This window comes from Leopardus geoffroyi, chromosome C1 (genome assembly GCF_018350155.1).
Source record: "Leopardus geoffroyi isolate Oge1 chromosome C1, O.geoffroyi_Oge1_pat1.0, whole genome shotgun sequence".
Taxonomy (NCBI): domain Eukaryota; kingdom Metazoa; phylum Chordata; class Mammalia; order Carnivora; family Felidae; genus Leopardus; species Leopardus geoffroyi.
In genome coordinates, this window is record NC_059328.1 from 71229425 (window position 1) to 71246125 (window position 16701).

A 16701-nucleotide genomic window follows, 5' to 3' on the forward strand; every position below is an offset into this window, starting at 1 on the left:
TTAAAAGAGGTTAAAACTGTAAATTTTATTACAGTTAAAACTGTAAAGTAATAATTTTATTATTAAATTTTACCACAAAAATGTTAAATTATTTTAAAGTATGTGAATTATATGTTAATTACTGCATATATTTAATCAGTAATATTATTTGCGGGTAAAATTTATTCTTGCTATTTTAAGCACTTTTAAGTTTTACACTCCCAACTTTTAGCTTTTGGACATTGACGGGTTATAATCTTTTAGGAGAGAAGATTATTGAACAACTGAAACAAGTAAAGAAAGAAAGAAGATATCTGGAAAGAATTAGAGAAGAACTAATTAAAAAAGTTGAAAAACTATTTGAACAAAGCAAGTTGAAGCAATGTCATGGTAAAATTTATTACATCTTTTATCACTATTTTATCATTAATTAACATACTTTACATAAGGTTTTTTAAAATTTAAGTTCAAATTTTTTTATAACATTCCTTTAATCATTTACTAAATAAGTGTGTATTGTCTACTGAACTTAGACACTGTTCTAGGGGCTGAGGAGATAATAGGCAGACACAATTTTGTCTCTGCCCTCAAAGAGCTTATAGTCCATTGGGGAAATGATAAGAAAACAGTAACAATACATCCTGATGATGCTATGATAAAGGAATTACAGAATTGTATGCACAGGAGTACAGAAGAAGAACACCTAAATTAGATGGAAGAGATCAAGAAAGGCTTCCCAGAAAACTGTTAAATATGCTTAAATCTGAAGTGTGCCTCCCCTTGGCTGTAGGCTTTCAGACATGCTTTCCCTCTGCCATCTACATCTCCTTTTCCTTCTACCCACCCCTTCCCAGTTTACCTGGCTAGTTCCTACTAATCATTCAATCTCAGCTTAGATATTACTCTAGAATCATCCCCTGAATCCCTTAGTCTTCTCTACATGCTTAATTTTGTGGTATGTGTGTCTGTTTTGCCAAACTAAATGAATGAGTGAATAAGAGAAATTAAGTAGAAAAATAGGTAGTTTTCCTGCAACAGAATTAGAAACAAGTGTTACTAGGACTAGGTAGAAATGGAAAAACAAGCCAGGGTAGAGAGATGTTAAAGGATTTGAGAAGACTGCATTTTGGGTGGTATTGGAGGATTATATGAATAAAAGGTATATATGGAATTAACTGGTTGTAGGATTCTCAATTTACAGCAAAATTATTACTTCAGTGTTAGAACTGACTGAATGTTATAGGCAATGTCAGGAGGTATTTCTGCAGGTTCTACCTTATTAAGTGGTATCCTGGAAATGATGGCAATGACTAAGTTTTGTCGTACTGTTAAAAGTGATTTTATCAGACAAATTTGAGTAATGGACTAGAAATCACAGGACCAGGATTCTAATACCAGATCAGTGATTTATGTAGACAAAGTTATTTCTCCTCTTTGTGCCTTCCTTTTTCTGTTTATAAAATGAGAATATCAGGGGTGCCTAGGTGGCTCAGTTGGTTAAGTGTCAAACTTTGGCTTAGGTCATGATCTCATGGCTCATGGGTTCAAATCCCCGCGTCAGACTCTGTGCTGGCAGCTCAGAGCCTGGAGCCTGCTTCGGATTCTGTATCTCTTTCTCTTTTTGCCCCCTCCCCTGCTTATGTGCTCTCTTGCTCTCTCTCAAAAATAAACATTTAAAATGAGAATGATTACTTTCTATTTCAACAGGAATGTTTCAAGATAAAAGGCATGTATCAGCTATCAAATACGTAGGGAGCCTACTATGTCCATCAATTCCTTGCATTGTTTTAAATGCTGAGGATACAGTAAACAAGATGAACATGGCCCTGCCCTGAAGGAGCTTTCTTCTAATGCAAGGAGATAGATGTAAACAAATAAGACAATATCAGCTCCTGATTAGAGCTCAAAAGTCCCTTTAAAAGAGCAAAGAGTGATGGGGCAGAAAAAAATGTTTTAGCTTGAATTTTCAAAGAAGGCATCACTGAGGAGATATCATTAAGATGTGATTAATAAGGAGGCAGGCATCTAAAGAGATGAGAAAAAAAAAAAAAAAAAAAAAAAAAAAAAAACAGTCCAAACAGAAGGAACACTAAAATGTGAAGGTCCAGAGATGGAAGTGAACTTGCAGTATTAAGGAGCTGAAATAAGGCCAGTGTGGCTGGAACTTAACATGGAGGAATGTAGAGGAAGATAAAATCAAAAGCTCACCAAGGAACAGACAGGCCAATTTAAGGAGTTTAGATTCTATTCTAAGATGAGAAGCCATTGGAGGATTTTTAGAGATGTATAGGACTTTAAAAATATTTTTAGAACATCAGAATGGTGTATGAAATAGCCCATAGAGGGGCAGGAATGGAAGCAGAGAGACCAGTTAGAAACATAATCCACTTTCAAAAGATGATTGTGCACTGACTAGGGACATAGCATTGAAGAAGACAGAATGTGCCAGATGCTGGAAGTATTTTACAGTAGTACCAATAGAACTTGCTGAGGAATTAGATATAGGACACGAGGGAAATAAAAGTTAAAATCTTGAGTTAAAATCCCATAAAGTTGTAGAATTTTAATGAAATCAACTTTTATATCTGGGGTTTTCATTTCTTTGATAATTTTTTAAAAGAGAAACAAGCATATTCTGATATAGTAGCATGCAGTTTGTGTTCCTGTTAAGTTTGTATTTAGAATCTCATTGGGTCAAAATGATTCCCTAAATTGGCAGTATTTGATTTCTAATTTTCTCAACTACAGGGCTCAGGGTTAAATTCTGCCCTACCTACATTTGGGGATATATTTGGAATAATTTTAATAAGTGATAAATCAGAATCAGCTTATTTTATAAAACATAAGTCATTTAAGGGGATGAAAAAATATTATGCCTTTCTCTTCATTGTTTTAATTATGATTTGAAATCAGACTATGGAAAAAGTAATCAAAATAAACATACACATTTTTCTATAGGTAGTATTTTTAATCAAGATTTTTCAGAAATAATTACAAGCTTAAAGAACTTGGTTTGGTTCCTGGATTCATCACTATTTTCTATATTTGTAGGCCAATCCTTTTATTATCTAATAAACATTTCAGTCTTTGCTTTAATTTCCTCAGCATATGAGGAAGGAAGAGTGGGGGAGTAGAAGGGTTTAAATTAACTCAAGGGTCCTTTCCGAGTTGAAAAGTTTAATCCTTTAGTCAGACTCACATTATAGTCCTTGCTTTTTTTTAGCCTGTGATGATTGGAAGAAAAAATACTTTGAAACAAAGAAAATCACAGCATCGTTGGAGGAGGTTTTAACAAAACTTCGAGAAGATTTAGAACTTTACTATAAAAAACTGCTCATGCAGCTTGAAGCCAGGGACATTAAGATGAGACCAAAGAATCTGGCAAACATCACAGACTCTAAGGTACTTATTACTAAATGTGTTCACATTCTATTAGAGAAGTTCTACTCAAAATACATGTTTTATCATTGCTAGTATTATTATAGGTAGAATGCTTTGGGCTACAGCTAACAAAAACTTGACTTAACCAATAAGAAAATTTATGATCTCATGTAATGGGTGCTGAGAGGATACAATTAGGAGCTTAATGAGATCTTTAAGGGACTATGTGCTTCTGGCATTCCTTACCTATTATTTTCAGCATTGGCTTCATTATGAGACTGCTTGTCCTCATGGTACCAATAGAGTTGCCAATGGCAAGTAGGGCTATCTGCCTCCTAAAGAAGAATATATAAAACTTTTCTCTAGTCTTACACTAATATTATACACGAATTATATCTCAGTAAGGTATATAACATAATTATGTATGTATTATGAAATGATTACCATAATAAATTTAGTTAACATCCATCATCTCACAGTTACAGATGACTTTTCTTGTAATGAGAACTTTTAAGGTCTATTTCCTAAGCAATTTTCAAATATACAATACTGTTAATTGTAGTTATCATGCTGTACATTACATTCTCAGAACTTATTTTCACTACAAGTTTGTGCCTTTTGACCACTTTCACCCATTTCCCTTCATTTTCTACCCTCTGGCAACCACCAATCTGTTCTCTGTTTCTATGAGTAAAAGTTTACCATTTTAGATAAATCTAATGTAAAACTCAAATAGGCTCAAGTAATGGATTATCCATCTTAGCTGATACTAATTATCTTGCATAGCTGATTTTTTTGTTTTATCAAGTTCAGTATACAATTTTTTTTCACAGAGACAGCTTAAAATTTTAAATAGTTTTTGTTGACCATTATACCTCATAAACTTTTCTGAACAAAAATAACTAAAAAAGCTTCTTATATTAAATAGGTTTTCTTATATATAGTATTTAATTATTAAATATTTTAAAGTAATACTATCCAATTCAGCTGATAAATTGTTATGACAATTTCAAAAGCCTTGCGAGTATCTTAAACCTAGTATATTCCTTTTATAGTAATATTTCTTACCATTAAATTGGCACCACAAAGGCAACTTGCACAAATATTTACTTATTTTTATAAAACATGAATAAATGTAATACAACAGAAGGGAATGTGGTCCCTAAGACATAAGAAAAAGGTCAATTCTAATTTACTCCAAAGCAATGAGTTTATTTTATGCAATAGGTTATTCTTATGATTTGCTTTTTTGGTATTTGTTATCACTTGATAGTTTGCAAGACAATTAAAAATAAAAATAAATAGGGGCACCTGGGTGGCTTAGTTGGTTAAGTATCTGATTCTTGGTTTTGGCTCAAGTCATGATCTCACAGTTTGTGAGTTCAAGCCCCACATCAGGCTCTACATTAACAGCATGGAGCATGCTTGAGATTCTCTCTCAAAATAAAGAAACAAACTTAAAAAAATAAAAATAAATAAAAATGAATTTACTAAATGTCTTTGTTTCATACAGAATTACCTTATAATCCAGATCACTGAGGTACAGCATGCTATTGACCAACTTAAGAGAAAACTGGATACTGACAAAATGAAACTCATAATGGAAGCTAAGGTAATTTGCATTTCTCCTAATCAGACAACATTTATCTTGAAATAAATTGTTTTAATTTTGGGTATCAAAAGCCTAAAGATAGTACAGATTGTCTTAAAGTCATTACCTTAACCAAGAGCATGAGTGAGAAAAATGCAAGAAGTAAATCCTGTGAAAAGATGCCTGTTATAACAAGGCCAAAGTAAAATTTCACTAAGAATTAAAGCAAAAGGACCTTGTGAATCAGTAGAGTCTCAATATTTTAAAAGTAATTTATTTATGGATGACTCTAATATATGAAAGTCTGACAAACCACTTATCTCTCTGAGCTCAATTTTTTTTTAAACCCATTCTAGGGTAAGTCTCTCATTCTGATTATTTTCGTGTATATATAATTAATGCTCTAAATTCATTTCTTTATCAGAAATAGCTCTATGACATGAATAATGACCCCTTTCTAGAATGAGCACTGTCCATTGTTCTACAGTGATGGAAATGTTCCATATCTGCACTGTCAGATACAGCAACCACTAGCCACATAAGGATATTGAGCACTTGAAAGGTAGCTTGTTGTGTGACTGAGGAACTGATTTTCAATCTTCATATAATTTGTTAATTTCTATAGCTATATGTGGCAAGTAGCTACTTTATTGAATAGCCCAGTTCTAGATTCTTTTCACTAGCAGCATTCAATTAGGACTCTCTGAATTTTAGAACAGTAAAATGAAAGCTAATTTTTGAAAGGTAATTGTTTTTGTAGGTGAGAAAACAAGCAGTTTCAGATTTACGCATTCTGAAAACTGAACTGGCACAGAAGAAAAATAACACATCTGTACAGCCTCAATTGGGTATGTTAATTTAAAACTTATTTGCCAAAAAAAATGTAACCATTGTTTTCCTTGGTGCGATACTTTATATAAATCATAAGTTATATATTTTTTTCGCTTTTCATTTGGGTTTCAAAAAATGTTTCAGGAACTATTAGATGTAAAAAAGCAAAACACTAGCTATTTGGTTATTTTTGAAATTTTTAAGTCTATTACACATTTTACAGTACTATATTTTATAAAATAGTCTTAAAGTTTAATAGCAATATTTCATATTTATTAAAATATGATTTAAAGAATCTATCTGCATTTAAGTAGAGACCATTTATTCATTGTATTTGATTAAAAGCAATCTAGAAATTATAGTTTATAAATAGGGATATTGAATTTACATCCAGAGCTATGACAGAGATTAGTATCTAAGAATTCAAATTTTTAAAATTTTAGAAATACAAAGACAATAGTAATTCAACAAATACTATGGAAAATGGTTGGTTTCACTCTGTCATAAATAACTGGATAAATAGGAAGTATTCTCAATAACAGGTGACTGAATCATCATTTATTCCAAATGAGGGAAGAGGGTGAAATGTACAGAGAAGACAGGATTTATGTAAGTCCAGAGTTCAAGGATGCAGATTTTTAATAAGTGTAACACAATTGCCTGAGGAAAAGAACAGAGACCTCTTTACATTTAGAAAAATTATCTTTTAGAGAGATTTTGTGCAGAGAAAAAAGTTGAAAAACCAATGTCTTTAAATAATTAAAGGAAAAATGCACATATAGAAAAAAATTTAACAATGGAAAGAAATTATAGATGTTCATAAATGAAGGAATATTAATAGAATCATGTTCAACACTAAGTTTTTCCTGAAAGTTTCTGCTATAACCTCATAAAAATAATTTAGGTAAAAAATATTAGGGGGGCGCCTGGGTGGCTCAGTCGGTTAAGCGTCCGGACTTCAGCTCAGGTCACGATCTCACGGTCTGTGAGTTCGAGCCCCGCGTCGGGCTCTGGGCTGACGGCTCAGAGCCTGGAGCCTGCTTCCGATTCTGTGTCTCCCTCTCTCTCTGCCCCTCCCCCGTTCATGCTCTGTCTCTCTCTGTCTCAAAAATAAACTTAAAAAAAATATATATATATTAGGTAGTTCTAAAATTCAAAATATGACTTATATTTTATTTTTTCCTCTGGAGGCTTTCAGAGAATTTGAGTACTATATGAAATCAGGAAGCAGAAAAATTTTCGGAACAAAAAGTACAGAGCTAACTGCTTCTCAAAGACTAGCTTTCAAATAATTTCCAATTCAAATTATACATATTTTAAAATTCTGAAAACAATTTTTCCTAATTATAGTATTAAACACAGAAGAATAAATATAGCAAGTTGACTTCTTACCTTTGTTTTTAGATAACCAAAGCATTTATCTGCTTTTAATTGCTTTTAAATATAACTAAATTATATGACAAAAATGTATACATTTTCATCTCTTCAAGAAACGGATCTATTTATACAGATCATTTTTCTAAATCTTAAGTTTGACAAAAGATGCTCATCTGTCACAGCTTTGGGTTTAAGACTTTCCACATTTCTTCGGTTTGCTGTTTGGCTACAGCATCTCCAGAGTAGTCAAGACAATTTGCGTGCCACATGCCAATGCCTCGTAAGCCATGCTTTTGTATGTATGCTGCCTTTAAAGAAATGCTCTGAGGGTTATCATACCACACTTGATGCAAATGGCCAGAAGAATCCTAGAAGAAGAAATTAAACTATTCAGCACAATATTAAATCCAATGACTCAAAAATGATACAATGAAATAAAGATTTTAGGGCACAATATTTTCTGCTTCTATGATTCTGTATGTGATACTTTCTAGATATGATTGTGGTGAGTTCACAACAGAAGAGAACAAATGAACTTCATAATATATTCTATATAAAGTCCTTCTCATGCCCTAAGATTCCTTCCTTGGTCTGATCTGATGATTATCAACCAAGATGTACATCTGAAGCACTTGTGTGGCTTTAAAAAATACAAACTACTGGGACCCACACCACATGAAAAAATCTTCAGGGCTGATGACAGGGCACATACATTTGTTTTGTGTTTTGCCATTCCATTAGATAATTCTGATATGCAGACACAGTTAAGGAGGATCACTGCTCTGGTCCTCTAAGTCAGTTTATGTATTTTTTTTTTCTTCTACAGTTCCTGGAAATGTGCCTAATTAAGAACTCAGCAGATGACTTCATCTGTGATGAATCAGTCATATCAAAAGGTAATGGGTGAGGAAAATATCTCCTTTTCCAGGTCTTACAGAATTGATTTTAAGAGCCTGTCAGGTGTGGATTCCATGGGTAACTTATGCACACACATTTTTGTAGATGAGAAAATCTGAAAATGGTCTTATGCTCACCTTCCACCCTTTAAAGTCCTCCTCAGCATCAACTGCCTCTAGTACTAACACAGTCTCTCCTAGAAGGTAGATAAGCTATTGGATAAAAGAAAGAGAAAAGGAACAGAAAAACTAGGCAAAGGGTAAAGGAAAGGGGGAAAAGATAGGAAATAAAAAATAGAATCAACTGTGATTTTAAATAATTATACTGATTTTTATATACATCTGGAAACTTTTAAAGGTAATTCTCAATGGATGCCAGTAATAATTTTATTTATGGTAGCACCACTGGAATTAGGACTACTTTGCAGGACATTAGTCACTTGGTAAATGAATAAACTGGCATATTTAAGTATAGTAGGCTCATTTACTACAAGCATATTTTATATTCTATTTAAAATTTTAAATTGTGATTCACTATTAAAAGGCAACCTCTATGTAAATATAGAAATATTTATTTTTGCAGGTTCAGGGATGAATCCAAAGACACATATCTCTTTGCCATTATTTAGTGAGTACTTTGAGCCCTTTTGATACTGTTAAGAAATTTCAAATGCCTCAAAGTAGTGAAGGATGAAAGGATGAAAAACTGAGCATATGTAAAATTGATCTATTCATGATTAAGGCATACATATGCTTTTGGGAATATCGAGTGCATGATGAGGCTGCTATGGCTCAAACAGCATAAGAAAGCAAAAACGATTCTCTTCAATCACAACAAGAAACTTGATTTTGGTTGCTATGGAATTTTACAATGAATGAAAAAGAGGAACAAAACAGTTTTATAGCTAAACTGTTGTCTAAAGTGCCATTAAATAAATGGCTTTCAAAAGGTTTATCAAAAGGCTTCCTGAATTGTAAAACCTTAAAGAATTTGTCGTATTCATTAAGGAAAAAAATAAGTCAGGGACTACAAAAAATAGTACCCCAGAGTGTAAAATATTACTGTTTGGCAAAGACAAGATTATAATATACCCTAGTTTAAGGGGTATATAAAGGTATAGAAATCTCTACACCAAAGCTTTCTATATAATTGATACATATGTACATGCCTGTATAGCAAAATTTATTAAATATTTTTCATAAATTGGGACCAGGCCATTATTAAGGAATATAAATTCCTACTGGAATCAACTTACATCATATTTTAGAGCTCCTTTTACAGTTACAGAATCCAAAGTAAATTCAAAGATGGCTTGTAATTGAGGTGTGTGGAAAAGTTTGTATTATATTAAAGGTAAATTATGAAAAATATTACTTTTGCCTCTTTGTATGGCAATTACTATTTATCAAACACTACCTGAAAGAATTGCTCTGGTCATTTCCTCTACTTCTTCAAGTTTCTGTTTGTAATATAATTTGTCTAATGTCACATAGTTTATACCATTTTCCACTGATTCCATGATGATGCATTCTTTATTCTCAGCCTCATGCCTCCCTATAAAAAACAGCCTCATCAGAACCTTTAGGCTACCTTGAAATGAAGGCTTACTGAGTGGTAACCTATTTTGGCCCAAAGCCACAGTTATACATAGCTGTCAATTATTACAGGAGATCCTGTTTGTGATATGCATGTTTTTATAACCTTATCTAACATGACAAGTGGCCCATGCAAAGAAGTTATATTATTAGCATAAGTTGAACTGCTCAGCTGGAAAGTACCTGATTACAAGTTTACTCATCTAAACTCTATGTTGTACCCTAAAAGAAAACTGATAGAAATTCTTAATATCAAATATGTAATTATGAAAACATGCAGTTATGAAAATACAATGTTCATAACTTGTGAAAAGTCTTACTTTATAGTTATAGTAAGAGGCCTGCTGATTTTTATCCCAGTGGCTTCCAGAAATAGAACTATTTACGTGCTTCATAATTATTTTATAGGGCACCTGCTGTCCTGAAGCAATACCACAAGAGGCCCTCCAGGAAGGGACTTTTGGAATGGTACAAACACGATCCTAGAAATATAAAATGTTCATGTTATACATTTATCAGTTAAGCAAGTCTTAGAAACCCAATCAGAAAATGTAATAAAAAACTATTAGAAATAAAATATGTACTATAAATAACCTGACTATACCTAATAAAAGTAAAAAGAAAATATATAACATTCAGAAACTTCCATGGGATTAAATAATTAAACACTACCTTTTTAGTCTCAAACTATGTTCACATACAAAACAAAACAGGCTCCAAAAATATAATAGAGAAAAAAATCATATAGGAAATAATCTGTTCTTACCTCCAATAGCTTTAGACAGGTATAGTCATAACCATACCAGGGGATACCCATTACAAGTTTCTCAGGGTTAATGCCGATCTTGATGTAGTCATCATACCCTAATCAAGTTGGAACGGAAAAGGCATATTTTTTCACTTTATATTCTACTAATGGATTTATACAAGCTATTCAACCATTCGGAAGCTAAGTTTGAAAAAACAAGTACATTTATGCAAAATACCAACAGAGTGTTTCTCTAATATGACATAAGTGATTTGTTTTGAATATTAGAACACATTTAAAACAAGATCAAATTGAAGCAAAAAACTCATAAAATTTATTTCTAGGAAGAATGACACATTTCAGGAAAGCATGTTAATTGTGTATTAACTGCTAAGACATGATATAACTCTCTGGCAGGGATGGCCTCAGAATTTCATATAGCATATTTCTATAACATGGAACAATTGTGCTTTCTATAACTATGAATTACAGCTAGGGACAAGAAATGTCCCCCAATTACTCTGTATTCAATCTATAGTTAGGAAACAAAGAAATATGAACAGATTCCTGGTCAGTCCCTGCTGTGCCCAATGCTGCAAAATGTTTTCCCACCCAAAGATGTTCCAAGATTATCAGAAAGTTGAAGTAAGTAAATTTGCTGTTTTTAAGAGCCTTTATTGTGTAGTTAAATATCCAAGAGAGAGGTAGAGTATGCCTTATTTCACAAACATATTTGATAATGAGCCTAATATTGTTAAGACACAATTATCTCCTTTATGAAACACAGTTTGGAAAAATGAATTACTTTGTAGTTATAACAAATATTTTCCAAATTATAAGTGGCATATGCATATGATCAGATTATTAATTTGGACATGATGAGGCTAGGTTCTAAGATTTTACTCTCTAAATTGAAAAATATTTTTTATTAATCAATAAAGCAGGGCCAATTATCTCAGAAAATTTCACTTGAGTCCAAAAGATAGCAAGAAATCTTTTATTGAATTGGCTGATGTGATATGAATGATAGATCAGAAGTACTCTTAATTCTAATAGTGATATAGCATGGGTGCTAATAATGCCAAATAAGACAGTCCTCTATCAATCATGCACAGTAGCTACTCACATTATAACTATCTTTGCTATTAGCTAACATTGGTTATTTCAACAAAAATATGTCAAATTCTAGATAAGCAAATATCTCCTTTATGTAACTTTGGGAGAAAAGTTTTGACTTGAAGTTAGAACACCTGCTTGAGCCCCAACTAAATAATACTTAGTAGCAATACAAAGAGAACTTAACACTCATCATCCCGTCTATAATAGAGGATTAATAATATATCTATCCCACAAAATTTTTAGAAGAATTAAGTGAAAACTTTATGTAAACTTGAAAGCTCTCCAAATTAAGTGATATTCATGTTTCAAGAAAGCTTTACAAATGGAAAAGGTATACAAATGATTTAGAAATACTAAAATAACCTTAATGCTAAAGTGATCATTTTGTGGACTCTTACCAGTTAATGTCTCCTTATAGGGAGCATTGGCTGCTGCAATACATTCTGACAAGGCCAGACTTTGTTCATCATAAGACATCACAAAGAGAAAGTCACAAGCATCTGCAATTCCAGTGTAATTATAGCACCTGTCTTTGCACTTTGGAGACCAAGTTACATCAAAGGTTACCTGTGGAAAAACACGTACCATTTTATGTAACATGATCAAATATGCTTATTATGTCAGTTTTTTATTATATATATTTGCTTCATACTACCCAAGAAAAAAAGATCTATTTACATATATGAACATAGGGTTCTGTATGCTTATAGAAGTAGAACAGTTCTAAGATGTTTTTACCCAGATGGGTTAACCCAGACATATATTTGGACAGATACAATGACCAGGAGCAGGGCACTGTGTACAAGAGGAATTTTAAATGTCTTTAGAGGCTAGACTGGTACCTCAACTGATTGAAAGAAATAGACGTAATGACAATAGGGTGTAGATGGGTCACTAAGCAACTAAAGAGTAAGCACAACTAAAATAATTCAAGTACAGAAGTTTTTAAAAATATTGTGTGGGCTAGATAGGTCATCTCTTGGTACAAGTTGACTGTCCTGGGTTGGGAGTCTAATATTCAATTATGTTACATGATAGGTTTAATCCAACATTACAGTTAAAGAAAGTGGTTTATGGCTATAGGGATAATCAACTCAAAATGTTGAACAAATCACTTAAATGTTATTTTATGGGAATATTCAAATAAAACCTGAATGATGAATTACCTTTCATTTTTGTAAGCCAGTCTTCAACAAAGATGAGTCTCTTTAAAATATTTACTGCCTTAACCAGATATTAATTTGCATTATTTTATATATGGGCAAATGTTCTAAAGCATCATTAAAGGTTTCTTTTTCCTTTAGATACTCATTAAACACATTAATTATTACAAAAATTAAGATAATGCAATTAAAATTTTTACACTTTGGCCAATTTGTTGTCATAGAATTTTGACAAAGTCCTAAAAAGAGTTGTAATTCTCTAACACTAACAGAATCTCAGCTTTATAAGTACAAGCTTTCCTCAATAGCACTACAGCAAAATAGGTTATAAAGTGAATTTTTTACACATCCAATCCCATTTTATCACTGCTTCCTATTATAAAATGGAGCTATACTGTAGTAACAGAGAAACCAATGATCACCTCTAAAAAGGAAAATTTCAAATCCACTGTAGAAGTCCTTACCTCTCCTGAGCATTAGTACTTTTACCTGGGGCACCTGGGTGGCTTAGTCGGTTACGCATCTGATTCTTGATTTCGGCTCAGGTCATGACCTCACAGTTAGTTCGAACCCCACATCCCGTGAGCTTGAGCCCTGCTTCATGTAAGCCTCACTTCTCTGTCTCTCCCTTTCTGTTTCTCTGCCCCTCATGGGATTCTCTCTCTCTTTGCCCTCATTCACTTGCACCCTCTCTCCCCCTCAGAAAAAAGAAAGACTATTTTTACCTGGATTTCCTGTCATGGTTAATCTCCTATTTTTGATAAAGCAGCATTCGTATATTAGACAAATCAAAATGATTTTGGTTCTAGTTTTGGCTCTGTTATAACTAGATCTGTGTCTCTAAAAACATCTGAATTGGTTTTCCTACCTGTAAAAAAATCAGTGTGGAAAGAACTCTTCTGGCATATTTCTACTCTTTAATTCTAGGACCGTAATTCTGTAATCTTTTTTTTTATATATATATAGGCAAAATGAATTTTTTTTAAATATAAAATTTATTGTCAAATTGGTTTCCATACAACACCCAGTGCTCATCCCAACAGGTGCCCTCCTCAATACCCATCACTCATCCTCCCCCTCCCTCCCTCCCCCCCCTTAACCTTCAGTTTGTTCTCAGTTTTTAAGAGTCTCTTATGTTTTGGCTCCCTCCCTAACATTTTTTTTTCCCTTCCCCTCCTCCATGGTCTTCTGTTAAGTTTCTCAGGATCCACATAAGAGTGAAAACATATGGTATCTGTCTTTCTCCGTATGACTTATTTCACTTAGCATAACACTCTCCAGTTCCATCCACGTTGCTACAAAAGGCCATATTTCATTCTTTCTCATTACCACATAGTATTCCATTGCGTATATAAACCACAATTTCTTTATCCATTCTCAAATCAATGTGATACATCACATTAATAAAAGAGCATAATTCTGTAATCTTAATCATCATTTCCCCAAACCTCATTTCTCCTTCCAGACTCTATTTGTCTTTTTTTTTTTTTTTTTTTTTTTGGTGGCCAGTTTAAGAACTTTAGAGCTATTATCTGACTTCTCTCACACCCCATAACTAATCTCCCATTTTCCTTTGGGTGGCTTCTCATAACTGGTTCTGCTTCTTTCTTTCCATTAATTAATTCAATATTTATTGAACACTTCCTGAGTGCTAGGGTTATGCCATCATCCTAATCCAAACTATAAATCTCAAGTTATTAGACTTGGATTAGTATTTACTGGTTTCCATTTCTCCTCTAGACTATTATACATACTACTATGGAATAACCTTCCCCACTTTCTACCATGTAACACACCACATACAGAATAAAATGCATATGCTTCAGTCTGACATTCTAGCCCTTCCACAATCTGGCATGCCTTAGCAACTGTACCTTCCACTAATTTTGATACATGAATTTGACATAATAGGCCAAATTGTTCTACTTGCCCCTCAAAATTGGAAATAGATACTCCTATTGCAAAGTCTGCTCAATTTCTTCCTCCCTGCCCTTTCACTGTAGCATAATCTGGGCTAGCAAAGAGGTTGTTTCCCTTACACTAACTCTAATCTCTTAGTAACAGCAATCTAGAAAATGAAGGAAACGTTTTCTGAGAACAAAATTTGTGAGGAGAGGAGTATGTTGGCCTGTGTACCAGGTATTTGCTATTCTTGATCTAAACTGTATTCGTCTGAGGAGGGAAGGTCCAAGATGGTGATGTAGGAAAACCCAGAAACCACCTGCTCCACAGACATACTAAATCTACACCTACTTATAGAGCAGTTCCTCTGAAAGAACTGACGACTGACTGAACAGCTTTTGCACAACAGAAGAGAAACACACCACCTAGAAGACAGCAAGAGAGATGTAGACACGGGTACAAAGGAAGTCCCCACCCCCCTGATGCTGCTACTTGCAGTGGGGAGGGATATATACTGGGAGACCATGAGAAGATTTGTCTGCCTTGGGGTACAGGGGGAAAAAAAGCAACTTTTTACTAAAAGATCAATTAGAGGGGCTCCTGGGTGGCACAGTTGGTTAAGCCTCTGACTTTGGCTCGGGTCATGATCTTACTGTTCATGGGTTCGAGCCCCGTGTCAGGCTCTGTGCTGACAGCTCAGAGCCTGGAGCCTGCTTCAGATTCTGTGTCTTCCTCTCTTTCTCTCTCTTAGCCCCTGCCCCACTTGTGCTCTCTCAAAAATAAATAAATATTCAATCAATTAGAATATACAAAATCTAGCCCTAGAACTCTGTCAAAAAGTGGGGGAGCTGCTAGAAATCTTTGGGTCAGAAGGGTTGGCAAGCACCAGGGTTTACATTCCCTCACTACCTTGACATCATGAACAGGAGCAGGGCCTGGGTGGGTACCCAAGGCAGCTTACCACTTCAGTAAGCCCTGGGCTCCTAGTCCACACCAGCCCTACCCATCCCACAGGGCAGATCGAATACGGTGCACATAAGACAACCCTGGTCAGCATTTACCATAGTTACAGCTGTCTCACCAAAGTGACAGAGGTGCATAACACCCTAAAAATTTCCAGACCTGCACTGCTTTGGCTCCAGGCAATTTGCCAGGGCATTCTCCACCCAGAAAAGCACCCTGAGACACCCTGGCCTGTGCCTGCCTCAACTCCAGCCACCCTGCCAGAGTACCCATGCACAAATGTCCTGAGAAGTCTACCCACTTAAGCTTCACCTGTCCTGCCAAGGCACCCTCTGCACAAAGAACCCTGAGACTGTCCCAGCCTATGCCCACTTCAACTCTGACCATCTCACCAGGGTTGCCCCACCCTGCAGGGGAACTCATGCTAGCCACCACTCCAGCCAGCTGGCCAAAATTACCAGGTGCACACAGTCTACACAGGGGATGATTACACACACAGGACCATTCCTTCAAGTTTAGAAATAGCTGTTCTACCTAATTCATAGAAACAAACACAGAAAGTCAAGCAAAATGACAAAGAAGAATATGCTTCAAACAAAAGAATTCAGAAAAGGAACTAAATGAAATGAATATAAGCTATCTACCCAATAAAGACTCTAAAGTAATAGTCATAAAGATGCTCACCAGAGAAGAATGGATAGACTCAAAACATTAAGAGGAGACAGAAACTTTAAAAAAAAAAAAAATCAGAGTTGAATATGGTAACGGAGATGAAAGATACACAAGAGGGAATCAAGAGTGGATTAGAGGATGCATAAGAATGGACCAACAATCTAGAAGACAGGATAATGGAAAGCACTCAACCTGAATAGCAAAAAGAAAAACAAAATTTAAATGGGGATATGGTAAGGAATATCTTGGACATCAAGTGAATAAGCATTCACATTCTAGGGGTTCCAGGAGGAGAAACAGGAGAGGAGGAGGGAGAGGAGGACAGAAAATTTATTTGAAGAAATAATAGCCAAAAATGTCCCTAACCTGGGGAAGGAAACAGACATCTAAGTTCAAGAATCAGAGAGTTCCAAATAAGATGAACTCAGGGAGGTACACAACAAGACAATAATCAGTGTTAAAGATTAAAGACATAATTTTAAA

The 16701-nt window shown here is 34.3% G+C and overlaps 2 protein-coding genes across 5 annotated transcripts in view; one reads left to right on the top strand and one right to left on the bottom strand.

Annotated features, from left to right (window-relative positions):
• Positions 1-12680, top strand: part of SPATA1 (spermatogenesis associated 1) — a 57907-nt gene extending 45227 nt beyond the window's left edge. For all 4 annotated transcript variants that reach the window (XM_045478059.1, XM_045478058.1, XM_045478060.1 and 1 more), the window contains exons 10-15: positions 244-369; positions 3203-3381; positions 4874-4972; positions 5712-5799; positions 7986-8055; positions 11937-12680. In XM_045478059.1, the coding sequence (XP_045334015.1) occupies positions 244-369; positions 3203-3381; positions 4874-4972; positions 5712-5799; positions 7986-8008 (515 nt within the window). In that variant the 3' untranslated portion in view covers positions 8009-8055; positions 11937-12680. The remainder of the gene's footprint in view (positions 1-243; positions 370-3202; positions 3382-4873; positions 4973-5711; positions 5800-7985; positions 8056-11936) is intronic.
• The window catches only part of CTBS (chitobiase), a 42960-nt gene continuing 33426 nt past the window's right edge, over positions 7168-16701 (bottom strand). The window contains exons 4-7 of the mRNA XM_045478075.1: positions 11917-12085; positions 10418-10515; positions 9972-10133; positions 7168-7527 (exon numbers count right to left, since the gene is read on the bottom strand). Of these exons, the coding sequence (XP_045334031.1) occupies positions 7336-7527; positions 9972-10133; positions 10418-10515; positions 11917-12085 (621 nt within the window). The 3' untranslated portion in view covers positions 7168-7335. The remainder of the gene's footprint in view (positions 7528-9971; positions 10134-10417; positions 10516-11916; positions 12086-16701) is intronic.